General features: G+C 40.5%; 1 protein-coding gene across 10 annotated transcripts in view; it reads left to right on the top strand.

Annotated features, from left to right (window-relative positions):
• BBX (BBX high mobility group box domain containing) overlaps positions 1-27,009 on the top strand; it is a 137,839-nt gene that overhangs the window by 104,570 nt on the left and 6,260 nt on the right. For 8 of the 10 annotated variants that reach the window (XM_029960666.1, XM_029960667.1, XM_029960658.1 and 5 more), the window contains 7 exons: positions 472-552; positions 3,864-3,944; positions 6,100-7,015; positions 7,885-8,023; positions 11,175-11,323; positions 23,289-23,486; positions 24,150-24,342. In XM_029960666.1, the coding sequence (XP_029816526.1) occupies positions 472-552; positions 3,864-3,944; positions 6,100-7,015; positions 7,885-8,023; positions 11,175-11,323; positions 23,289-23,486; positions 24,150-24,342 (1,757 nt within the window). The remainder of the gene's footprint in view (positions 1-471; positions 553-3,863; positions 3,945-6,099; positions 7,016-7,884; positions 8,024-11,174; positions 11,324-23,288; positions 23,487-24,149; positions 24,343-27,009) is intronic. The other 2 variants (XM_029960659.1, XM_029960660.1) reach the window with 2 other exon arrangements.

The raw sequence follows: 27,009 nt of genomic DNA, 5'->3' as shown, positions 1-27,009 counted from the left end.
TCTAACTAAAGAAAGTGAAACAAGCAGTGCCTGTGAGGACAGATGGTCCTCTTCTACGTCTGACTAAATGGGAAATACTGCCCAGACCTTCCAGGAGAATTTAATTTAACCTTGACCACCACAGTTCATGTTTTCAAGTGGCAGGTATATCTTGTTCACTTAGTCACATAAAACACACATAAAACTCACAGCAGATAGAATATTAGCTGTGGACAGTACAAACATAGATTGAGTATCCATTAGCCTAATCTAAGGAAGAAATGCTGGTTTTGCTTGTATTGCACTGTCTTCTAAATACCTGTTAAGTGTTTCTTGGATGGGATTGTCTATCTGAAGTAGGGCCTTTTGCCAGAAGGATGTAAAAGTGACTGATTTAACTAACCTCTTAATTTTTCATTCTTTTTCTCCCTTCCTTACTGTCTTTCCTGTGTACCACTGAAATATTTTCTCTTCTGTTCATTTGTAACCTAGATCTCATCAAATACTTCCCAGTTGCCAAGTCCTGAGCCAGTAAAGCACTGTGGGAAGTCGGCACTCTTCCAGTTGGCAGAGGTAAAGTGATACCCGGTAGCATCACTATGGGAAGATGTGTGTATCTTTTCCCCCAAAAAAACTATGTGTGAGGTTTGCTCTAGAATCAAATTTGGTATTTCCAGAAACATAGATGAGTAAGTAATGAAATAGCAGGAGAATTAGGCAGTGGCAATGGCCCCAGGGACCTAGGGGTTTTTCATACACCTTTATGTGCAATGTGCATAGTTTCTTGGAGACAGCACAGAAAAAGTTACACTTCCTTTTAGAAAAATTAGCTTTATAACTACAGTAAAAACAGTGCACAGGACAATAGCAAAGACAAGAGATAACAGCATTCTTTTTAATGAGGAGTTGGATACCAGGATTAAAAAAGTAAAGCTTCGGTTATAGGGATTGAAAGGTGCGTTGCTTAATCAGAGACTGAGAATAGGAAAAGCAAAGTAGACTTCAAGGTCGTCAGAAATCTGTATGAAGAACTGGAAGTTGATGCAATGTATTAAGTTCTGAAATTGGCAGCTGTCAGTGGTAATGAACAATGCTGGATCAGGTTTCCCAAAAGTCCTAGAAATTCCCTGTGAGTCTTAAATATGACCTTGTAGAGGTCTCCTCTTTGATACGGATGATTCACTCAAAACCCTTTGAGGCTTGATGTGCAAATGCTATTCTTCATGATGTTTGAAAGATGAAGATACATGTTGTATTCCAGTTAAATAAGGGAATATGGTAGCAAGTTATTTGTACACTTTTTTTTTTGCTTGTTTTCTGTTGGTTTTTTTGTGTTTCAAAACCACATCCTATTTCAGTGAGGAAAATGGTTTTCTGGATTCTGTCTAGTGACATCCAGCCCTATATCCTTGCTAGTGAGGAAGGATATCCAGCCCTATATCCTTGCTTCCCTCTCAGGAAAAAAAAAGGCAGATATTGGAAGCACTGAAATAAAAGTATTTCACGCTTTGTTCCATGGATAGTAATGCAACTATCTGACTTTATAGGAACTTAAATGAGTGGAAGAAAACCTGCCTTACCATGCAGGCAGTCCCTGGCAGTAGTATAGTTTGTGAATATGTGCTGTGTTGTCAGCAGTGACTGTGCAAGGGTGATTACACCTAACTGTAATCAGTGATCCATAAGGGTGTTTGGCTGGTGGAGCCCTGGGACAGCAGAAGGGCAGATAATATTTAGTCAGGGACACCAGAGGTTTTTGAGGTATCCCCTTACAGGACAGCAGCAGGCTATGAGTAGTGCTGTTCTGGAGTAAGGCTTTTGCTGAGTGCAGTCTGATTTTTGGAAATCAGCATGAGAAGTTGCGATGTGACTGTGAAGCCCTAATTTAGGGGAGGGACAGGTGCTTGTCCGCAGGAGTGCACAGTTTGTACTGCAGGTGGCAGAAAAAGTGAAGCTAAGTCTGGCAGCATGACGTGTGTATGTTGGACAGGTTTGTGTAATCTCTCAGTGATTGCTCAGATGGATTCTTGCAAGCCTAATTTAATACACAAAATGAATGTTAAAGGCTCTGATTCAAACAGAGAAAAGCATGGCAGATGTGCTAAGCACATCCTCCTTGTCTCTAGCTCTTGTAGGACATTAGTGCTATTGATTTGTTTCTTCTTTTTTTTCTTTTTTTTCCCCCCAGTTTTGGGGATCTCTAATGTTGGATTATAATTGGATAAATAAAATCTGAGACATTCAGCTTAAGTTTTCAGATAGCAGTTCAGGACCTGATTTGGAGCATCCCAAATAAACTGTGTTCTTTATCACCTCAAGGGTGTCTTAGGTTTGCAAGTTGATTTGGCAGACAGCTGTGCTGTGCCACTGTAACTCCAAACTGCAGGTGCTGTGCACTGGAGGGGACTGGACTGATGTCTCCATGCTGCTGGCATGGCAAGTGCATGGTGTGTGGGAGCCTGTCTTCTTCAGCACACCACACTGTTCTGCTTCTCCTTCATCTTTCCACTGTGTGGATTAACCAATTTTATTTTCTTTTTTTTCCCCTCTTCTTTGTGCCTTCCTTTTTGGTATTTCTCAGTATTTCACAGATGGTGATTAAAATAAAATGCAGAAGTGGGTTAAGTTATTTCCTAAAAAATCCTGAGGATTTCTAAGTTTCCACTCTGCAGCCTAGGAGGCTGTTGCTGATCAGCTCTGCAGAGTCTCTTGCTGTGCCCAAATGCTTGCTCTGTCTTTAGGCTTCAGAGTGGAGGCATGAGAGTGAAGGGAGTCAGTGGTGGGGTTGAGCATCACCTCCTCAAGGCAAGGAGGCCAATTCTGCTGCAGAGCACTAATAACATTTGGCTATAAGCAACATTTGAAGACTTGGACTGTAATTGTCAGAGCTTGGGAGATGCTGTGAAGAGTTACAGCTTCCAGGAGATGTAGAGATGGCATTTGGTTTTGTTTATTTGCTTTATGGCAATGATGGGCTGAATTCTGCAAAGTTGACTTTGTGGGCCCGTGTTGGTTCAGAGCAATGAATGCTGAGTGTGAGGGATAGGGAGAGCTGAAAGGGTGAAAATGCTACAGTTCTCCAGTCCCTTATAACTTCATTTTCTTACACTTTCTAAGGAAGCAAGTATAAGAAACCCGCAAGCCTGATCAGAGATGATGGAGTATGTCCTTAAAGATAGAATATTTTGTTCATACTCATGGCCAATCCTGAGACTGATACTTTTAATTTGATTAGAAAAAGATCATTTCTTTGCACCCAGCTCAAAACTGATACAAAACACTCTAAAGTACTGACGAGGATCACAGCCTGATACAAGAAAAAGATTCTGGAGGATAATAAGCTACCTGCTTGCATGACAGCCTCTTTTTACTCTGAGCAGTACCAGAGGCTTTTGGTTTCATAGGATCTCTTTCATATGAGTCCTATAGGACAGCAACAGGCAATGCCATAGTCTGAAAGGAGTAGCCTTCTTAACCTATGATAGTGAAATGATTTTACAATCAAATGACCTACTAAGCCTTCAGAAACACCACCAGCTGGGTTGCATGCTGGTGTAGTTTGGTGCTTAGCTGCTGGAGTCTATTCATGTGTGAGAGAGCACGTGCTTCGGTTCATCCTGCTCTTCAAAGGGTGTCCTGACAAGAAGAAACCCAAATCTGCAAATACCTTTTAGAGTATGGTGGTATTATCCACCAGAGCAGTGGTGGAGCAGGGTTTTATTTATAACGGCATGCACAGGTCTGCACTTCTTTTTTGGTATATAATCTTATGAATTAATTTTGGGAAGGGGAGGGGGCAATCCATTCAAAAGCTGTGTCAAACGTAAAAGAATTGTGCTGATAAAAGAATGTTTTATTTGTGGTGGTTTTTTTTTTCTCCATAGATTTCTTCAAGTACATCCCATTCAGGGCCTTCTGATTTAACAAAACAGTGTGGAACATCAGCATTATTTCAGCTGGCAGAGGTAATACTGAAACACTGGTGACTAATTACTGCAGGTGCAGTGGGATGGAGAAATTAATGCTGTTGATTGCTGAAGTCTGGAAGGCAGAACAGTGCTACAGTTATAATTACACTGCTGCTTATAGAAGCATAAGTTATCATGGCTCAGTTGCCACAAGTCAGGATTTTCCCAGACTAGCCATCAACGTAGAGAGAGTTTCTAAGAGTCTGCTGCAGCTGACCAATACCACAACTTCCTGGTGGCAAAGGGACTTTCCAGTCACCATTGAATTTGATTCAGTTTCTTGGTTTAGAGTAGGGGGTTTGACTATTTGGTTTGGCTGAGGGTCACAGATAGTTGAGAGAGAGCTGGATTACTCTGTTACTCAAATTAGGGTATTGCCATTACAAATTCCTATTAAAGATCATAAACTGTTCTCATTTATTTTTGCTTTTTGTGCCCACTGTTTTTTTCCAGTGGGGAATTAACAGCTCAATAACTTCTACAGAAACTCTGCTATGATATTCTCAGCAGATCTTCCTTCTGGGAGCAGTTCAAACCAGTGGCATCTTATTGAAATTTTGCATCTCTTTCATTTCTAAACTTCTTTTTTAAGCTTTCCCAGACTTAAAGACAGTTTAATTACAGATTTATTTACAGCTCACAAAACAGAAGTCATCTTTTTGTAGGCACATCCACACCTCTATACTACTGGCTACTGCAGAAGAAGCAAATGTGTATGTTGAGTTGACAAAATATTATTAGTCCAATAAGCTGCATTTTAAAGATTGATCTTTAGATTTTGGAAATCACCAGCTGTGCTTATATTGCAGCATAGTAAAAAAGTCACGAAGCACCTTGGTACCAAGAACCTATATCAGCATAGTTGTGGGGTTCTCCTTTGCGTAATTTAACCTGCTTCCTAATAAACACTGTGTGCTGCCCAAGCTCTGGTGTTTTGCAGTGCTCAGCCCAGCTTGAGCTGAACCAGATCATTAATTTCTACCCTGTGGAGCAAGAGTTTCAGAAACTTACTGCAAAACATTTTATCACTGTTATACTCACGTATATATTGGTTGGTGTAGGAGATTTTTTTTACTTTGCAAGAAGTCTAAAATCTAAAATTGACCTAAAGAAAGCCCAGTGATCCTGGGGGAGGTACATCCATGCTGACCACATGGCCTGTGGGCTCATCTGTGGGAAACTTCTGATGTTTGGTTCAAAGAAAACCTCTTCCATCTGGTTTTGCTCCAGGTGACTAGTTGACATTTGCTTCAAAACCAAAATAGCACTGGGAATTCAGCTTGAGGGCTTTGAGAGGGGAGAGTAACAAGAAGTCTTGTCTTCCCAAGGGCAAACTGGTTGGTGCTGGGAAGGACTACCCTCTGTAGCGATGTCAGCATAGCTTACAAGTGATCCAAAACGGAGAGGATCTCCCAAGTCAATACTGCAGGAACATGGCAGCTTGAGGACCTTTTTACAGCTCTTTTTTAGAATATCAGTGTTCCTCAGACAGTATGAGGATTTTGGTTGCCATTAGTGGAAACCCAGGAGAAGATAACCATGGCAACCACTGCTGCTTTGCAGTTCTTTGCAAAATAAGTCTGTGACATGAGAAGAAAGGAAGGCTTTTGTACACTCTCCCAAATTACTTCACACATTCAAATAAAAGAAAATAATCTCCATTACTGAGATTCAATTAACTTTTTTCCCCTCCCTCCCTCAGAGCCACTTGGAAAATGGAGGAAGGAATTGTATAAGGGACATTTGAGAGCTGAAGGGGGAATGGATGTGAGATCTCAAGTAACTTGTCTGTGGCAATAGTCAGAGATAACTCTGTTGTGCTGTTGCACAACAGATTCTGAAAATCAGTCTAAGAGTGGGTTTCCAGATTATGTAAAAGACTCTTAAAGGATTGTAGAAACGCCACTGAGATCAGTTGAAGTCTTTTTCTGTTAGAGCAGTAGAACCCACCAGCCTTATTCTAGCACTTAGCCATCATCACATTGCATCAGTGTCAATAGGGCCTTCAGCATGTTTTTCAGTACTTTCCTTTTGCAATTTGCTTTCCTGAACTAAAATGCCAGGGGAATTCCCTGTTTAATGCTCCTGTTAATATAAGTAATGTTAACAGATGATGTTTTGTTTCATGGGGTTTGTTTTTAACTTGTTTTAGATGTGCCTTGCTTCAGAAGGAGTAAAAGTGAAAGAACCTGGGAAAACAAAAGTGGAAGCACTGGAAGATCTGGGAGGGGAAGTTTCAGAGGAAATGGAAGTAGAACTGGAGAAAACAACAGTAAAAGACTCCTGTAAAGGAAAAGTAGAACAATCAGAGATAGACAAAATTCAAAATCGGGATGAAACAAAAACTGAGGAATCAGAAACTGCAAAATGCAGAGATTTTACTAGTCTTGCAATGGAAAACAGTCCTTTTGACAGAAAGGATAATACAAAGGATCACATGTGCTGTTCTCCAGAATTTTTCCTGGGTGACATGAATATCCTTGGGCTAAAGCCGGAAAAAATAAAGAAGAAAAAGAAAAAAAATAAGTTGGACCGGCACACAAATGAAAAATCCACCCCCAAGAAATCTTGTAAAAAGAGGCAGTCCTCCGAGTCGGACATTGAAAGTGTGATGTACACAATTGAAGCTGTTGCAAAGGGGGACTGGGGTGCTGAGAGACTCACGGATACTCCCCGCAAAAAAAACCGCCCTGTCTCCAGTGTGAAGGGAAGCGTGTTGGATACAAAATCACCAAAGAAAAAAGTGAAATCGAAAGAGAAGAAAACATCAAAGGAAAAACCGATGGAGACCACCAAAGAATCAAAGCCTCCCGATTTCCTTAGTATTGCAGCCAGTAAGGAAGTACCGTGTGAGGCTTCTGATAACATTAAAGTGGAACCACTGACGCCAACAGAGGAGGTGGTACCCCAAAGCTTACCAGAACAGGTCAAAACTGAGGACAGTGACTGTGTTAAAAAGATAGAAACCTGTGGCTCCAGGAAGTCAGAGAGATCTTGCAAAGGTGCTCTTTATAAAACTCTGGTGTCAGAGGGCATGCTCACATCTCTGCGCGCTAATGTGGACAGAGGTGGGTGGCTTCGAGTGTTTTACAGCATGAATTGCAAAAGCCTGCCTGGAGTGGGAGGAAAAGTGAAAGTCCATGTTTAAGCTGGAGTTTTAGCAGTGTGTGATGGGAGTGTTGTGTCTGGTCACCTGAGATGCTGGGGGCGGGTGGAGGGACTGGACTCCATGATCCAGGGCAGGTCTTTTGAAGTCTTGCTCTCTCTGTTCCTACTTACAAACTCTTAACCTCTCCCTTTTTGTCTTCCATGACCTGAGATTTAACTTCTTTACTGAAGGCTTTGTTGATTAATTTGTCAGCCTGCTGATAGATGTATGCAGGGCTTGTGATCTGTGTAACCTGGACAATTACCTTGTTTCTATATAAACAACTCCTGTGGTTGTGAGCATAGTTCTCAACCCTACAGGAAGCAAATGTGTTCTTATTTTGCTTTGGTCGCTAGTTTTGTTGTAGGCAGTGAGCAAGAACCCTTTACCTTTTGGAAAGATAAATTTGAGCTAATTTCTGGAAGCTTTCAGTTGGATGTCTTTTTCTGACTAGTAGATTTATATATGCAGTTAGAACAGTCAGAAAAGAAAAAAGATGTTTGTAATTTAGGGAAGTTTTTTACTTCTTCTCATCTCTTTATCTTCCTTTGTACCTCAAGAGATCCTGGCTTTAGAGGCAGGATGGAGAAGGATAGGGACAGGGGACGCTGAATACTTGCCAATATCATCACTGCACAATTTAAAATAAAAAATGTTTTGTAACTGCCTTCAAGAAGGTCAAGCATCGTAAGTTGTAGTACTGAATGGGTGCACAAGTCTCTTCTGAGCCCACTTTACTTTGGCACGTTTTTTTTAAAGATGAGAAACAATTTTCTGCCTTCGTCACAGGAAAAAGAAGCTCAGGAAAAGGCAACTCCTCAGATCATGAAGGATGCTGGAATGAAGAAATCTGGGCCTTTTCCCCAAGTGGGACAAGTGGGAACAAAAAGCTGAAAAAGACTAAGCCAAAGGAAGAGTTTGTTTTTGGGTAAGTCTTGGTTTAACACTGTTCAAAGTTTTATTTAGGTCAGCCTAGTAATTTAAGAGTCCTCCTCACTGCAGCCAAGTGAACTGCATCCAACACCCAAATAATCACAATTAGACAGCATTCCTGAAAATTATAAACCCTGTTGGACTGAGTCATGCTTTAGATACCTGTTTTTTTTTTTAATATAGCAAAGTAATTCCTTTGAGATCTTTCCTGATTTACACCACTGTAAATAAATGTGAATGATGTTATTTTCCTCAGTTCTTTTACCTGTATATTTATCTGCTCAAAAAAGTGGTGAAGAGGATTGCTTATGTTTTCAAAGCATTTTGCAAGCAGTATTTAAAGTTCTGTGTAGGTGTTTAGTCATAAATGAAATTAGACTAGAAAAAATAGATCTCTTTGCCTGCTTCGAGGGATTGCTTACAGAGGAATAGTAAACAATGTTCTTACATTGGCAAATAATTATGATAAATATGTCATTTTTCCACTCTAGAGAAAAGATATTTAAACTGTTTATGTACACTATGAAGAAGTTAAATATATCTTAAAAATAATTAATTAGTATAGATGCATTAAAATTTAGCAAGGCTGCACAGAATTCCTTTTCTAGTATACGAGTAATGATTTTTGTCAGAGTATTGCAGACTTATTTAACCTCAGGTACAGTAGTTAAAATCTGTGTAGCTATTCATACCTGCTTGCAAATTCTTGAAGATGAGAAAATTAATTAAAAAGGAGTAGATTTCCATACTTCTTGCTTAAAATTTTATGTTTCTTTTTGCGGGTTTGAAGTAGCCTTTTTTATAACCTAGTCCATGTGAAATTTAGCTGCAGCTCACTTTCAGCAAAGATATTAAATCGATGAAAATCTCCAAGTCTTGTTTACTTGGAATAGTCAAGAAAAATTAATGGAACATCTTACCTCTTTAGTGCTTTGAATTAGTTTTGTAAATGTTTTTTAAGTTTAAATTGAACGATTGAAAACTTTTCACACATAATGGTGTGAAAACTGATTGCATCTTATAGCAAAAAAAAAAAAAGTAGTTGTAAATTATTTATTCAAAGTAGCTAGGAAAATTGTCTAAATAATTAATTCATTCAACAAGCACTGTTCTTCCCTCATTAGCTGGCTGGATGGGGAAATACATATTTGCCAATCTTTCATCTTTATTCAGTTGTATGAATAAATAATGAATATTATTTAGTGAACTCTGTAAAAGCAGAATGGGGAATTTGTAAAGCATAAGTGCTGGAGAAGGTATCCATTATCCCTGTTCATTGCATTACCTGATCTTCTGGCTACTTGAAGAGCTGGTTTTACCTCTACCTGCTCCACTTAACTCTTTCTGCTCCCTTCAGCATCACATTTCAGCCTCGTTTTGTGTGTGTAGGTGAAAGGGTCCTAAGCCCTTCAGAACTATGTCATTCTCCCCATGTCCTCTCACCTTCTCTGTCAGCAGTTGCCTACATTTCCCTGATGGTCAGGGTCAGGTGTGCTTCCTCCATGTGCAGCCCACTCCTTTGCCAAGCAGTGCTGTACCTGCATGTATCCCCTGGCAGGGCTAGGCTATACGATGTGAAGACCTCAGCTCAGCTACATGTGTCTAACCAGCCTTGTGAGATGCTCTGAAAATTCATGACAACGTGAATGATTTTTATTTTTTTTGAATAATTAATCACTGACATAGAGATAGCTGCACTCCCCACTGTCTCCACATCGCACAAGCTATGAATTACAAACCAGGATGGCAGCTCATCTGCTGTCAGGTGAAGTTGGGCCTTCCCAATTAGAGCTGCAGCCCCTCACCTGCCCTTGGGGCAGGAACTGAGGCAGAGGATGGAATTGCATGACACTTGTCAGAGCAGAAAATCAGCTGGTTTTGAGGTTGTCAGGGAAAATCCACGTGGAAGAGAAAGGTAGCAGTAGCAAGCACCACTAATGTCAGATACCTTTGTGATTTAAAACCAAAGCAAAACATGCATGTACACACACAAACAGAAACCTCACCATGCACAGAGTCTGCCAAGAGCCAAGGCTGTATTTTAAGATGGAAGTTTGCTTGCTGAAAGAAGTAATGATTACAGAGATAAAATGAAGTATCACTCTGTGTACCAAAGCTTTCAGAATGCAATTTGTTTGAAGTGCTGCTTCAGAGAACAGAGAGAAGCACCATGTTTCTTGTGACACTTTAAGTGTGTAAGGGCTATCCCTCCAACAATCATTCAGACCTTTTTCTAGTTGAGATTTTTCATAACAAAGAGAATTAAAAACAATTAGAAAATGTCATTGTTCCCCTGTCATTGGCAGTGCTATTTATAGCCTGCCCAGCTGTGCACACCACCCTGTACTAAAACACAATTCATACTCCTGCCTGGCTGCAAAAATTGGCTGGAACAGAGTGCTTATGCAAGCCAGCATAGTCATCCTGCTCGAGTGCTTTGTTTTCATCTGGTTATTAGAAACAGTACTACCATGTCTGTGGATTTCTTGAGTTGTAGGCAGGCTAGTGACAGTCATTCAGGTTGGGCTGAAGTATGAGGCATGTTGGGTTTCATGGAAGCATGAGCTAGCTGCGTTTTTCATCTCACAGCAAATAAAATATGAGGGCAGAAAATATAATCACCCAGAATAAATACAAAACTAATTCCCACCCCAAAACATCATGTTTCAGAGTATTCACAGAAGACTGATTAGTTTGACATTTTTCTTCCAGTTTGAAGTGTTTTCATTCTGGTGTAAGAATGCTAATGTGAAATTATTTTATTGGTTTATTTATAGGTTTTACTGTCTTTGTTCATTCTCCTCACAGAACAGACAAATCTCTTGTACAAATCTGTGCAGCAAACAGAGCTAAATGTCACCAGTATGACATTGATTTTTTTTTTTTCTAATTTTAACCTATGCAGCTAAGGTAATCAATTTGTACTGAGCTACAAATGCAGAAGCTGAAGTGTACATTCTCATTCCAAAGCTGGATTAATATATACTGGTTTAATAAACATAAACAGTGTGTGTGTGCTTATCTGTTTTCCCCCCTCTCTCTATGTAGACAGGTGTGTATATACTCACACATGCTTTTAAACAATATATTTTTTTTGTCCAGAAACAGAGTTACATTTAATTTGATTGGTTTTGTTTCCCATTTAGCTTAGCAAAATTGGAAGAAGAATTTGCAAAGAAATTCAACAGCCTCCCTCAATACAGTCCTATTACCTTTGACAGGAAAAATTCAGCTGTTCCGAGGAAAAAGCGAAAGATGGGAAGCGGCTCATGTGAACTACCAAAATCCAACAAAGGTAAATTGCCATGTGCAATACATTCTTAAGCAACAACAGTGCTATGACAAGCTCAGGAATTTATACATCCTTACTTCACTGTTACATGTGAAAAGTGTGAAGTCAAAGAAGAAATTGCCAAGCACTGAAGTTAGTTGGTTCTCACCTGGGTTAGTTTTCAGACTGTACTCTTGACTCCTGATTTTCATGAAAAGCAGAACTGGTTAGAGTTTGTACATGAAATTTATTCCTCACAGCAAGAAAGTTTATCAAAAACATGAATATTTGTGAGGTAAGTGAATTTGACGAGTTTTCCCAACAGAAAACGGAGAAAAAAAGGCAGATGATCCAAGGTTATATTTTGACATTTTTCAAAATGTAGTTTTATGCCAGTTTGCATTTCACTGTAATTTTAGGCTCTATGAATTAAAACGTAAGATACCAGAGATGTCTGAATGAAACATTTGGAATTTTTTTTTATTAAGATTTTAACTCCGTCATAAGTTTGGAGTACAATGTCCTGACGTGATAAAAAAGGCTAGAGGACACAAAAAATGATTCCATACCCAGCTCCACTCTTGAGGCTCACGGAGGGGAGAAACTCTTGACACATTTAGCTGTTTCATATACAGACAACCTGTGACACAGAGATGGTAGAGACGTGACAGTGTGGTAGGGAAAGCTACTTTTAGACTGCATCAGAAATACTGATGCATACGTACAGCATACAAGCATCACAAAATGGAGCGATGTACCAGTAATTCCACAAGACAAAAGGAGGCTCAGAAGGATCCTCATTAGGCACAGTTCACAGTGTGAAGCTCGTTTGCTTTTCAGCTACTGTGGTAGTTCCACTGACTGACAGGTTTTCAGATCTAATACGGCTGCTTTAGACAGGTGACCCTGGATTAGATCTATGCCTTTTGAATGTTTCACAAATAATCACATTACAGTGTGCAGGATTGAGCAGCTGTTCTTCTCTAGTGCATGCCAATTTTGGTATTGATTTTTGTATTTATATAATTAGATGTGGAACAGCCACTTTGCAAAATTAGACTTCTGCTAATACCATTCTGACTTCAACTGCCTTTAATTTTTTTTTTATGGTGTGTATTTGACAGAACTTCTTAAATGAGCATGAATGAATTGCTTTACACTATGATAACACACTGGTTAATTAAGCAACATCTGCTGGGAACAAGATCTCCTCATATAGCATGATCTGGCAGTTGAAGGTGTAACAGCAGCTCATTGGATTTCTTGCCACAGTATTTACCTGTTCAGGTGTCTGTCTTTTTAAAAACTCTGCAGGCCCTGTGTTGTTAAGAAATGGCACACTAGAATGCTGCCTCAAGTCAAGTAGCCCAGAACTGCATTGTGCTTTTGATTAGGCTCATACATTAGAATTTAATTTTTATTTTTATCAGAATCACTTAAAAAGCTTTGGAATATATACAGCCATGTCTCAAGGGAAGGTCAGAAACATAACTGCAGGGAGGTTACAAGCCTGATATGAGTAGTTTTGGCACAGCCCTGCAGAGACAACCATGGAGCATTTGCCTCTGGCTGACAATAAGGGCTCTTTGAATTAAGCCAGCTGACTTTGCACTGAAGCAGATGGTAAACAGTCACATGAACTTTTCCACCAACTGAGCTGTGGGGTTGCAACAAGCAGCCCCAGGGCAGGAATATCTGATAGTGACACTGCTTTTCTGTAGTGAACATCTAACTGTAGCTCTGAACTAAATCCAGATGGAGCTGGTGATATCTGCTCCTGATTTCAATGAATGTTGAATTCACTCACATTAGCTGGGCAAGCTGACAGCTTGTGTCAGTCATTCCAACTCCCTGGAGAGCAGAGGTGGGCTTTCAAGAGGTAGTTGAAAAACTTTCTAACAAACTGCTTTTCTTTTGGAAAAGAAAGATTGCTAAAAAATAAATATTTCATGACGGTAGGTCAATTTAAGTGTGGTTTATTTTGTTAGGATGTGTGAAATTGGGATGCAGGTTGTGGATTTGAAACGACCTGGCCCAAAGTGCAGACAAGCAAGCTTACTAGCTTAGTAAGGAAACTGTTCCAGCTGAGCCAAAGGTTTATTAAGCTGAATCCTCAATTTAATTTGTGATGTACTGACAGGCTATTCAGCCTTGTTGTCCTATTGGCTTGCCTGTGAAATGTGATGAGTCCAAAGACTGTTAGAGAATACTGACCTCCAAAGATGTAGTACATAAAGGTCTGTGTGCCAAGGTCCTGCAAGTATTGCAGGAAATGAAACTGATATATTGTGCAAAATAATAGAGCTTGGTTTGGAATGGTTCTGGGTTTTTTGAATTGTCATGGTTTTTTACACCATTAGAATTAAACAAAATTAACATCTAATTCTTGCAGTGTGATGAACATGAAATGTGAAGGGTCAATATAGTTTTATGGGTGTGGTGTGACTGTGTTGGGATGTGGGAGACCTTGACTTTGCTCTGCTGTGCTCTGCATTACTGTGTTATATGGAGTTGTTTCTACTGCTCGGCTTTTCCTTGGGTTTCTCTGTCTGTAAGGCAATTGGAAGAGGTGTCCAGCACAAATAGTGCCTACAAGTTGTTGAGGACTCCGGATATTTCCAAACAACAGATAATAATCAATAGGGGTTGGTTTAGTAAACACACTTTGAAATCATTCCCTGCTTTTTCTGAATGAGCACATGCAAGATCATAAACTTCCCAGGCATTCTCACTCAGTTCACAGATAAGTACTTAAATTTTGCAGTTTACAGATCAGTGTCTACTAAATTTAAAATTTAGAAAATATATTGGAGTGCTGCACACTAGACCTTCCCCAGAATGTTAGGTGAATAAAAAGGGAAAAATGCTTTTGTTTGTTGGGTTTGGGGTGTTTCCCAGCACCTCACCCCCAACTGTAGCTGTATGCTTTAATAAGTTTTTATTTTGGAGTAAATGGTACCGGATTGATTTACTGTCAGATGTCATTAACCTATACCTACAACAGGCTTGATCTGCTACCTAACCACACAGGCATGACTATCAGGATGTTTTCCTGCGCCTGAGTGGAAAATCATTGGGTCAGTGCTCACCAGCTACTTCTGCTGTGCTTGTCATGTCCAGTCCTCACTTCAGCCAGTTCTTTAGTATAAAAACACCTGAAGAACCCTGTAATGTGAAAACTGTTTCAGGTCCACATGTATAAAGAAAAATTTGAGTAGCAATTTTTTCTCCAGAGCTTTCCAAATTGTCCAAATTCTGCTCCCACTGAAATCAATGGGGGTCTTTCTGCAGTAGGAGCAGAACTGAACAAGCCAAAAGGCTTTGACAAAATCCACCTCAAGCATTTTAAATTGGGAGTGTGCATATACAAAAATAATGTCACCAAATGGCTGAAAAATACAGCTATACTGAATCTGTGCAGATGGCCTGCTCCGACATTTGCTGGAGCTGTGACTGTTTTTTTTTCCTTCTTTCCAATGGCATATGTGCCAAAACATCCCACCCCACAGAAGTCAGCTGTCTGCAGTGACTCACTAATCTGCTTGTATGCAAAAGTGAGCAACAGGCATAGTCATTATTTCTGCCTTGTACTGTGAAGAAATGCTCACTTGTACACCAAGCACTGCACTAAAGCTTTCATTTGGGGAAGGCAAAGAGGAATGCATAGTGTGCTTTTATTTGGGAAAGAGATTGTCTACGATTTTTTTCTTTTTTTTTTTGTCTGTGGCCTCTAGGGCTAGAAATAAAGCATCAGCTTAAAATGGATGCTGCTTTGTGGCATTCCTCTCGGTCTTCGCTCTGGGGCTTTTTTGGCTCAGTTCAAAGCATTTGGATGCCTGGGGATCGCATGCAGCAATGTTCCAGAGATCATGACCTAAAAATACAGCGCCTGAGAGAGGCAGAAATGCACAGACTGTTTGTCCTGATTTTCTCAGGATCTTGTCGAAGTGTTCTCTGTTTGATTAGGTCCTTTAAGATAGGGAACTTGGTGAGAGCAGAGAAGGCATATGCCCAGAAATGTGGAGGAACTGCAGTTACAGTTCATTTTCCTGCCTGCTGCTTCCCCGAGCAGCTGCCGTTGGCCGTTGCAAGTATTCCCAGGAGGAAATCCCTGCCACCCTCAGTGAGCATAATGGACAAGCCAGGAATTAAATCCTATGGCAATTCTGAACGGCTAGGGAGAGGAAGAGCCATGTAGAATATTTCCAGTAGAGAGAGATGAGCAGGAGAAAAGGATTTACTTTACACTTGCAGATGGCTGTATAACAATAAGAAGTAAAGTAACATAAAAAGTTGTTTTCAGCTTTCTATAGGAAATCAGGGTCCATTGCCTAACAAAAAGAGTTTCAAGTTAGTTTTTTCAGTCATGAATTTTCTCTGGATTGAATGTTCACAAGTAGCATTTGTTTAAAGTCTCCATGACTTGCTGTCCCCATGAAACAGGTGTAGCCCAGCCAGCCATCCTGTCAATTCCTGCGTGGTGACTGTGCCTAAACTGTTCAGTCAGGGAGTGTGGAAGCTTCTCACGGAGTCAGAAGTTATATTCTCAGGTCCGAGTATGATGTGTTGACCTATTTACTGTTAGCCTCCAGGGTCCTTTCTGACAGAAGATCAGGTTTTGTGCTTCCCCATGAAATGGCAACTTGTATTAGTGGAAGAGGAGGTTGTATAGTACATACTACAACTATTGTACTCTCTTTGAAACTGCTAATGAAAAGTATGTATTAATGTTGTCTGTAGGTTCATTCCAGTCTCAGAAGAAGAACTTATTCCACAAAATTGTCAGAAAAGTTAAGCACAGAAAGAAGCTTAATGTTCCAGACAGGTACTGGTGCATTAGTTAGTTGAGGTTTTGGGCTACCTTCTTTCTCAGTTCAGTCTTGGAGAAATTCTTCTAGACAGAGACACCTCAGCTCTCTAGTCTTTGATTGTCCCTTATTTCCCTGCTATGACTCCATTACCTCCTGGCTCCAGTTGGTCATATTACCTTATTCCAGTACGATGCTGTTTTGTTTTTACTGGGCATCTCCGTTTAATTACAATTTCCCTGCTCCAGACACCATGCAGCAGAGCTGGCAAAGCAGGGGCATTTCTGCAATTGGCCCTGAACTCTCTATCTTCCACAGACCATGGCTCTTTAGTCCCTTGGTTGCTCTTATCTGCATCCCTTCTGTATCAGTGACCGTATTATTTATCCCTTTGCCAGAGCATTTATCTGTGTCCCTATCTCCTATCCCTGTGATTTCCCGCTGTTTAGAACTTTGCAGACTACACCTGGTCAGGGTGTAAGAACTTGGTCAGGATGTAAGTGCTTTTTTTTGCACCAGATCTCAAAAATACTAACCTCCAACCCTGCCTCTCTAGAAATCTTAACCAGCTTTCTGTTTGCCTCAAACCGAAGATTCCTTCCACACTCTTTTAAGTTATGTTCTAGACTTGCTTTGCCTGCTATCCTGCTGGTAGCTCTTCCAAGTCTTTCTCTTGTTACAGTATTGTGATCTTGCACACCTACACGTTCAGAACTCTGAGGGGCATTTTCAAGTGTACAAGATTATAGCTTAGCCTGCTTCCCTGGGCCCTCTTTTCCATGTTTTTTTTTCTTTTGTAGTCGTGTTGCCCACACTATGCAAGTCATGCCCGGGCTGTTCCTTAGCTGTTCCACAGGGGGAGTTCTCTCCCACATTGTCCTTGTGTAGAAGAACCTCTCTGGTTCTGCTTTCTTAGCTCCATTAATTTTGTCTTCTTTTTCCCCATCCATGTTTGTCTCTAAGATAATAAAACCGCTGTTCCCATCTCTAGTTACCCCAGGTACCTTTATACTTAATATATTTCCCTAAGACTCAGCCATGTAATTTCCTCTCCTTTCCTGATGCTATATTTTCTGTCACCTGTGATGCACATGCACTGTTTTCCCACATAGGCTCTGCCAGCTCTGCTGCATTCAGTGATGCAAGTATTTTGAAATTACTTGCTCTGTTTTGTTGTATTTGTACAACAGACGTGTTGTGGGAGTTGCTTATGAGAATTGGCTATCTTGCTCCAATGCCTGTGTAAAGAAGGCATCATACATTAACAGAGCTTTTATTGGGTGTCATTCAGATTTTTTTCCTGAATTATTAATATTCATGTAGACAAATTATTAAGAAAAATGGCTGTTCAAATTCTCCTGTGGAAAAAGAAACAGGAAGTGTTTAATACATGATAAAGTAAAGACTGAAAAATATAAATACCTTAAAACCTGCAGATAAAAATGTGGCTAAACAAAATGTCAAACCCTGCATTTGTTTAAAAGAAATCAGCTTGTTTTGATACAAAGTGAAGTGTGCACTATGATCAAAGATTCAAACCTGGCAAGTGTTGAGTACACTGGTCTTGTTCCAGCACAATGCAGAGACATGTCCTTGGAAGTTAAGCATGTCAATAATGTCATCGTTGTCTAAACATTAAAGATGTGTCTGTGCATTTGCAAAGTGTCTCTCAAGACTAAAGCAAAGGCATGAGAAACTTAGGAGCCTCACACAGCCCATATGTAAATCATCAGAGGAAAGGCAGTGCATATGTGCGTGTGTGTGTGTATATATATATATATAGTATATATATATATATATATATATATATATATATATCTGAGGAACTGCATTTTCCCTTGAGTTACAAGGGGGGAAAAAAATCTGTGGTCTTGCTGACTTTTATGTGTGCCATATAGGGATACTGAAAGGGAAGCGTTGATCAAAGTGCAGTGTGGGCACAGCCTTGGCAGGCCCTGAGCAGCCTTGCCGTCGTGTGCTGCCCACGTAACTTCACCCTCTCACAAGTTCCTAGGCAACAGGGCCCTAAAATGTTGAACTACACTGTGCCATCTTCTGCAGCATTCAAGCTGGGAATCCTGGAATCTTCATTTCAATTCAAGTGTTTTTTCAAGGATTTAGTGAATCGAACACTAAATGAAAATTTCAACTCCTTTTTGTAGTTAGTCTGTACTCATGGTGAATCGCGAATCTGTAGGATATGTGATTTCGGTTTTTTATGAAGGTAATTTTACTGGAAGAAGGAGCTTGAATATTCCTATAGATGAAGAGGAGACACTAGGAAGGTCATGCTGGCTTCGTGTTTTGTCGTCTTGAAAAGTATGTGTGCCTTTGTGCATCTGTGTTATGAACAAAGAAAAGTAAGTGCAGTAAAGGCATATTTTGATGTGATTGGATCATGTTGTCTGTGTCTCTGATATGAAAATCTGAGTGAATTTTGACTCCATCTGACCACATCGTACACAGCAGCACCAGTGCAAGTCACCATATTATGAGTTTGCAGGTGTTTATAGAGCTAGATACAGTCCAGTAAAACAGCAGTGCACATGCTGCACCCTTGCTCCTCCTAGCAGAGAGTACACAGTCATGTTAAGAGATGCATCCCGTCCTTAGGAAGGCTGACAGAAGCACAGCTGGACCCGTGCCTGTTCGGAAAGTTGAACACCACACAGCTGAGAGTTTTTATTTTTCTGCCACTCTGTCAAGACTTTCTGATGGGAAGCAGTACTTAAAAACATCAATTGCCTCTTTGCATATACTCTTAGTGAGCTGTGCTGAGGGCTCGTGCATGGTTTTTGTAACAACCAGCTGCAACATTGACCTTGACACCAGAAGGGGAGAAGATGAATATATACACCAGTCTCAGCGCTAGTTAATGTGTGAAGCAGACCTGTGCCTTATACTGATCCTCCAGCAGCTTTCCCATCAGGGCCCTGTTGTGTGGGGCCTGCAGCCCAGAGGCAGCCAGTAGCTCTGTGCCTTGGGCATCCATTCCAGCTGGGGGAGGGCTGGGTCAGCATAGGCTCACACAGCAGAGCTGCTCACACAGCAAAGCTTCCCACCCAGGCAGCTGTCTTGTACACCTGGTTTGACCATCTGCCGCTTTGCCTCTGCTTGTTAGTCCCCAGCCCTTCCTGCAGGTCCGTGTGCTGCCTGACCCCACAAGCAGTATTGTAGCAGTGTCCTGTTATCAAAGAGCTGGTATTTCTGCTGGCACATCGGCCAGAGTGTGCTTGGCATCACTTCCTTGGTGAAGTGGTTCCCTAGACACTGGTGACTTGAAGCTATGCTCTACCTTGCTAGATTTTTCCTTTTTGACTTCGTAAAGACCACTGAAGCATTACAGCCCACCTTTCCTTCTTGATACCAGCGTGCTTAGACCCACAGAGCCTTCATTCTGCACTAGACATGGTTAAACTTCTGCAGCTCTCTCTCATAACAGAGAGGCATCACTAAAGAAATTCTTTTAAATCTGTGTTTTGCTGAGGTTCAGTCTGAAAAACTTGTCCTCTGTTGTGGAGTGCCAGGTCAGTTCAATTGACTTAATTTTTCTTATTCACAGATATAGGGGGAAATAAGGCTACATGTACTCTGCATGCCTGCAGAAAAGAGTAAATTGTCCATGCAAACCCTTAACAAATCTAGCTCAGGAAACCATCTGGTGTAGACCTCTAGGTACAGAGAAGTAGTCAGAAGACTCTCAAGAGTTGTTCTTGCCACTGTGGTGTAAGCATGGCAGAAGGCCCACATCTTCATGTCACGTTCTCAACTCTGCTTGCAAAAATAAGCCTGTAGTTCTGCACGTGCCAGTGTCATGTGAAGAGCTGAGCATGCAGATACCTGTTGGCAGGACTGCACAAGTAGCTGCAGAATCTCATTTCTTTGTAGGCAGCATGTTCCTGAAAATTAACTGAGCTCCTCATGGGACAGCTCTTGAACACAGGATGGTGTGGAAGCAGAATGAATGTCAGATGGATTAAAAGGCATTACTAAACCAAAATACAGGGAATTAAACCTGTTTAGCCCTATCCTTTCTGCAGAACAAAGCTAAGTCCTGATTTGGAGCATCTGTATGGTTATACCTTTGTCAGCTGAAGCAGTGGAATGCTGTTTCTCTTGAAGAAAGTACAGGAGGACCCCTATTATCACCTGGTTTAGCTTTACAGTTGTTGAAGCATGGACTCCTCTCTCTCCTGGAGGTCAGTGCAAAGGGTCTTGTGAGTGAAGCCCTTGTGTGATTTCCTCCAAATTAGGTGTTATGTCTGCTTGAATAATACTTTATGAAGAAGTCAGTGAAATGATTTCTTAAACCAATGTCCACTACTCCTGCTAGCGAGGAATAAAGATGCTCTTCCCTTCCACATTCACCCTGTACTGACACACAGAAAAACTACTCATTGTTCACCTTTAATCCTTCCTTCTTCAAAACTGTATGGTAGCAATGTTATGATGAGGTGATGATAAGCTTATTTTAGAGCTAGAGAAGAAAAGGACTCAAGTCTCATTTCAAAGATTGGAAAAACTTAAAAACCTGGAGAGGGAATATACTTGCTGCATCTGAGTTTGTAGAGCCACCTTCTGCTGTTTCTTAGTCAAACACACCAACATCGTATACTCCTTATGTCTTTAATATTGTCTCTTTTTATTTTGGCTTTCAGGGTTTTTTTCTGCTCTTTATTTTTTTTTAACACATGCAGTATGAAAAGGAAAAATGTAAAAGGGAGCTCTCGGCTGTGATCAATAAAGTTGATTTCTAGTGACCTGACGTACAACACATCTAATTAAACACATACCAAATCTTGTTGCTTTTTATCATATGTTGTTTATTGTTTGAAAAAATCTTAATTTTTTTATTAAATGCAAAAAAAACAAAGTGAGTTGTAGTACTAAGATTAAAACCAATAAAACTCATTCAAGCTAGAATTAGACAGCACTGTCAAAGTACTAATTAGAGCAAATCAGAATTAACAAATAGTCTTGGACTACAACCAGACCATTACATTAATACATAATCAACAATTTTGAATTCCCAAATAAGAAATCTAGAGAGAAAGCTGCCTATTTAATTATACATTCCAATTAAGATTTTCATCTCAATGTAGGAAGCTTATCTGAACATCTCACTATTAGTCCAATTGAGTTACTCGAAAGTCGTATTTGCAGTCATTGGTGCTTCTGCTTAATTGGACTGTGGATCTTTTTCTGTGCTTTCTCTTGCTCTCTTTACAAAAAGTAAGTTTTACAGCATAGCTCTGCTCTGCAAAGGTTAGTGGTATAGCTGAGAAGCGCTACTTGAAGCTGTGTGCTTTTTTCCAAAATAAAGAGCGTGCACAAGTTCAAAAATGTTTTACTAGAGAACATAGGAGGGTGAATTAAGGTCGTAAACAAATTACGGTTTGGAATGTTTCCAAATGTTTTTACACGTATGTACTCGACCTGATTGTGTTCTTATGCCATAAAACATTAAAAGGTCCCTTCCCATTAAAACAAAAGAGCAAAGGGCAACCACTAACAAGATAAAATGTGCTGCAGCTATTCTCTTCATCTAGTCCAAATCCTCACACAATGAACAGTTAAAGAAGCTCACAAAAGATAAAGGTTTTATTAGCTGTATCTTTGAATCGGAAGCTCATTAAATCTACAAAACAAACAATAAACAGAAATACACACTAAAATGAAAGAGGGCAAAGGCCATGCAGACTGCCTGGCTGCTGTGCACAGTTTGTGGGGTTAGGTGCTTCTGCATGACACAGCCAGTGCAGGAAATTGGTCTTCTTCAGTGCTTAGCCCTTTTGAAAGAGCAGCTGTTTGCACTCTGGCCTCAGTTTTGTGTGTGTAATTTTTGCTGGTCCAACCACCCAAAAAGTGAACAAATGTGTCTTTAAAATGGGAAGAAAGATTAAAAGAAACTTGGGGGAAGAGAAAGCTAACTGGACACACAGTAACAGCTGTGAAAAATGTATAAAGGACTGTTGCAAAGAGATGAGCTATAACCTGACAGGTAGTAAAGAAAATAACAAGTGGAAAATGCAGCTGGGGAGAGGAGGTGCAGGCAGGCATTAGGAAAAAGATGTTTAATCATTCAGGATGGCAGTACACTGGGGAAGAAATACCTCAAGGACTTGGTGCAGATGCCAGGTGTGTTCCCAGTTTCAAAACAGGTTAGACAGGCATCTGTAAAAAATTAATTGGGCATTTCATTTGCTACCTGTAACTTCTTTCTAACCCTAGCTGACACTGATTGCACATGGGGTAGGCTTCATAATGCTTTTATCACAGGAGGAAAAATGATGTCACATATTTACTCTGTGGACTAGTGATACCCCATGGGATCAGCAGTATGGCTTATTAAATCAATGCAAATTGAGAACAATTGACTACTGCACACTGATCTTAGGCTTTGGAAGCTTAAATAAATATGTTTTGCGATTGCTGCCTGACCAATTTCTTTGTGAACAAAATTAAAGTAACTGTAGTCAAGTGAAAATTTGGGATCATTTTCCAGTTCAGGTCAAAAGGCTTCTTCGAAATGCCAACACTGGAACTACTGAGAAAGATTTAAAGTGTACCCTTCTCACTCTCTGACTTTATGTGGGCAGTATTTCTTTCACAGTATTTTATCCCATGCTTACTTCTTTTTTTAGCATTCTTGTCTTCAACTGTGATCTAGCTCTGCTTTTGTACTTGCTGCCTCTTCGGGGTGTTTTTAAGGTTTGTTGTTTTGTAAAAAGGCAGTATTTACCTTTGCTTAGAGGAGCTGAGGTAGAGTGACTACAGAGGTAAGACTGGGGGTTAGTCAGGAATTCCTGAATTCTGCTCGTGAGTCCATCTGTGAGCTAAGATAAGCTTCCATGAGGATTCTTACTGTTCCTTAAATACATTTTGTCTCTTAGCTACTTGCTGGCATCTTCTGTTGCAGAGTGTTTTATACAGACTGATACCCTGCTCCCACTGAAGTGCTACTGCCCGTCTCGCAGGTTTCTACTTTCCAGGATATCTTAAAGAGCAGATGCTACTGCTCCCCTGCAAACACCTGTGGCTTTCAGATCACATCTTGCCATGAGTTGTGCTCTGGGTACCTGTGAGGAAAGGTTTTATGAAGAAATATGCAAAATGGTAAACGAGCATACCTGGTAGCTGAATTATTCTGTATGTAAAATTGCATTTTTGTCCTTTTCCAGCCATACTACTAGAAGACAGAAATTCCAGTGAGTCTGCCTGGAAGAATAAAATTTCTATATCTGCCCTAAACACTCCAGAGCCAGCAATGATGCATGAGCCTTTAGTTGGCAGCCAGAAAAGAAAAGCAAGGAAAACTAAGATCACACATCTCGTCCGAACAGCAGATGGTCGAGTGTCACCAGCAGGAGGGACACTGGGTAAGGAAACTGGGGTTTAAATTTTATTAAAACTGAATGGTTGGAGAAGGTTTAAGGGTATGAGCAACCTATCAGGAAAAGTGTTTTTCAGTTAGCTTGTTTTCATACCTGCTTATAAAGGTCATTTTTTAAAATACAGGTATCAATCAACTGGGAAATCAGCGAGTCCATAATGACCAACTTCTTTAGTTTGAATGACCAGATGTGTCTTCTCTCCTTGGATATTTCACTCTGAGAAGTGATGTAGAGAGAAATGGAGAATGGTTACCTTTCATAACTTGTTTCCAATTCAGCAAAGAAATTACACTGCACCTAGTTATAGGTTGTAAAAGTGAATTCTGTACTATGACAGTCAATGCCAGAGTCCTTGTCAGAGTTCTCTGCAGTTAAGGTGATCTTTCAGGACTACTGCATACACAAAAGCTTTCTCACCTGACCTAAAAGATCAAATTCAGTTGAATGCAAAATGAGTAAATTGCTTCATAAACCTTAGTACTGTGCTTCTGCCAATAGCTTGAGTCAGAAGAGGTTGCAGCATGAATCAGATTACACTTGCAGAATCCAAGTCCTAAAGGTAAAGATTCTGTTAACATCAGACTAGTCAGTATATCAGTAGGCTGCTGTGGATTTAATATCTGCAAACTTAACTTACTTTCTTTGCAGAGGAGAAGCCAAAAGAGCTGCCACAAAGTACTCTTCAAAAAACATCAAGTGCAGAAACAGATTACAACAGTGAATGCTCCAGAAATGCAGAGACGGAAGAAAATCATAGTATTACATCAGATATGCCAGCGGTGTCTGCATTTTTTAGCTTAGCTGCTCTGGCGGAAGTAGCAGCCATGGAAAATGTGCACAGGTAAGGTTTCCTTTTCCCCTTGTTGGCTAAGTGAATAGTGTGTGATGGACAACTTGTTCAGAAAGCATGTGAATAGCAGACTGTTTAATTTGGCCTGCGTTTCCTCTTCCTCAGCTTTCTGTAAACGCCTGTTTTACACCACTTGCTCAATAGTGTTAAGTCTTCACCTAAATGACAGTGTAATCTTATTTAGCAGTCAGTAAAATTACCCTTCCTGGTAAGCCTACCTATGCATTTTTTTATAAGAACAGGTTCATATGCTGCTTGAGATCCTAATGATTGAGAATTATCAAATGCTATTTGTCAGAAAATAGCGGATTTAAATAGCTGTTGCATGCTCATTCATGTTTTTCAGTGGCCTAAGACATTGGAGGAAATTTCATACAATTTGAGATGAAGTTTTTATGCTGAACATGGCTGAAGGAATCTAACTTGTTATTTTTACTCTTGTGTTTTGCTGTGTAGAAGGCAAAACATCTGCAGAACAGCATGGGTCAGAACAACTCTGAGTGATCGAAAGCCACAGTAGTTTGGGTTGGTCCTCTCAGTTACTGAGTAGACTGTCCGCAGACATAAGGTGGCGAATGTACAGGTTACTTGGGCTGTTTAATCAGTTCAGCATGGTCAGACCTGTGATGAGAGGAAACCAGTGACAGCAAGTCCTCCCTGACTCTTGGTGGTTCAGTGTTGTTCTTTGATGGTGCAGCTTACTGGAGATGAAACCCCATCCTCTCCCGCAGTGGAAAGTCAGTGAGGAAGCGCTGGGCCAGTCTGAAACCATCACAGCCTCTGCAGATGGCATTTGAGAGATTACTGGCTGCCTAAGAAGCTCCACAAGGCAGCAGTTGACGAAACCATCCACAATCTCAATTTACTGTTGTTCTCATGGCCTCCATTGGTGAACCCAGTCCTGTGTGTTCAGGCTGGACATGAAACACTGAAAGGCTTTGTAAGAGCTTAGGGACCCTACAAGAAACAGAGCTGCACCCTGTCTGCTAGCTCCTCTCTACAGAAGCCGTTGTCTTGCTTAAGCAGCATTGTTTTGGATGAGGAGTGTTTTCACACTGCAGTCAGCCTGACCTTTTCTCACAGAATTGCAAAAAAAGTGTCTATTACCATGATGAAAGTCTGAACTTGTTTCTGTCATTTTTTGTAGTCAGAAGCCACAGAGTGAGACTTGTAGAAGTGCTGCACTATGCTTTGCTCTCATTCACCCTTTTGTTTTCATTGAGTGCCATTAACGCTGACCAGAATTATACTAAAGCAACAGGATTCACTTTGCTGTGGCTTTTTTCCTCTTTATTCCTCTAAGAGTTCTTGTCCTTCTCTTGTCTATCTTGAAGTGACCAAATGTTTTGCAGACCCTTCTGTTTCAGTCTTCCTTTTTTAATCCCATCTTTTGTCATGTCATCATGAAGCTAAAATAATGCAGGACCTTCTGTAAGGCCCGAAAACACCAAACTGGCAACTGTCCGCAACAGTTGGAAATGCCAGCTTGTTATCACCCTGGGGGAAATGGCAACAGGGGAGGACTCTCTCTCAGTACAAAGTTAACCATGTCCCTCCCATACTTGGCAAATGGAAGTCAAAACAGAAACTTAAATCTTACCAGCTAGATGCTTCTCTGTTTTCTACTCTGTTGACTGTTATTATTTGCAACTCACTTTATTTGTAAATAGCTGGAAACATGAAAAAGGAATTAGAGGTTTGCTTGATGTGTTTCTTCAGTGTCTGAATTTAATTATTAAGTAGTTTCACAGAGCCTTGGGACATGGAAGCCTTTTGGCAGTGTGGTTTTCACTTCAAATTTTCTGTTTAGCTTTATTTACCTTGTGCATGCCCTGGTTAAGCACTGTGAACCTGAGCTGCATTTTGTGCCAAGGCCGCTGCATTGCACTCCAGTTGTGCAAAGCACATTGGTACCTCTCTTTCTGCTGGGGTCTTAGCTGTGCCAGAGTGAGGTAAAGTGGCTGTGTTGTAAATAAGAAGTGGGCCTCCAAGAAAAGAAAAAAACAAACAGGTGGTGACATGCTTTGTGTATATATTTTAAAAGGCAAGCTGCAAAGGAGTTCTTCAAGTCCATTTGCTGCAAAGACTGATACTGATTTCCAGCACTTAATTCTGCCACAGTTTATTTCTATGATAACCTGTGCCAGGGGATCATTTTTAAAGTAACATTGCTGTAGTAATGAAAGAGATGTTGTGTTAGGCTGATGTAGTGATCAGTCACATAAGTCAGAGTAATCCCAAGGTGCAGTTCCGCTGATGAGTATATTTACATATTGCTTAAAACCTGGCTGTTGGCTCGCATTAACATGATACACCCCTCTGTGCATTTGCCTTCTTTTGCCACATGTCAGCTGTATACTCTTGCTTCTGAGGGCTGAAGCCCTTACAAAATGAGTAGCAGCACTTGAGCGCTCTTACCTTCCTCTTCAACTGTGCATTTTGTTTTGTGTCATTAAATACCATCACGTCTTGTTTTTTCCTGCCTTTGCATTGTGTAGGCTTTCCTCAGGGTACTGTGTTACTGTTGCAGAAATACCTCTAAAAAGAGCGTGTAACCTCAGTATGTGAGCACCTGCAGCAAGCAAGGAGTCACGGTGCTGTAATGTTGGATGTTAAACCATACAACGCGCTGCTTTCCATCCCTTCTGATCTGATAAA

This window comes from Manacus vitellinus, unplaced genomic scaffold (assembly GCF_001715985.3).
Source record: "Manacus vitellinus isolate BGI_N305 unplaced genomic scaffold, ASM171598v3 scaffold_28_pilon, whole genome shotgun sequence".
Taxonomy (NCBI): domain Eukaryota; kingdom Metazoa; phylum Chordata; class Aves; order Passeriformes; family Pipridae; genus Manacus; species Manacus vitellinus.
The sequence above is the reverse complement of the archived record's forward strand: the minus strand, read 5'-3'. Positions and strand labels throughout refer to the sequence as shown.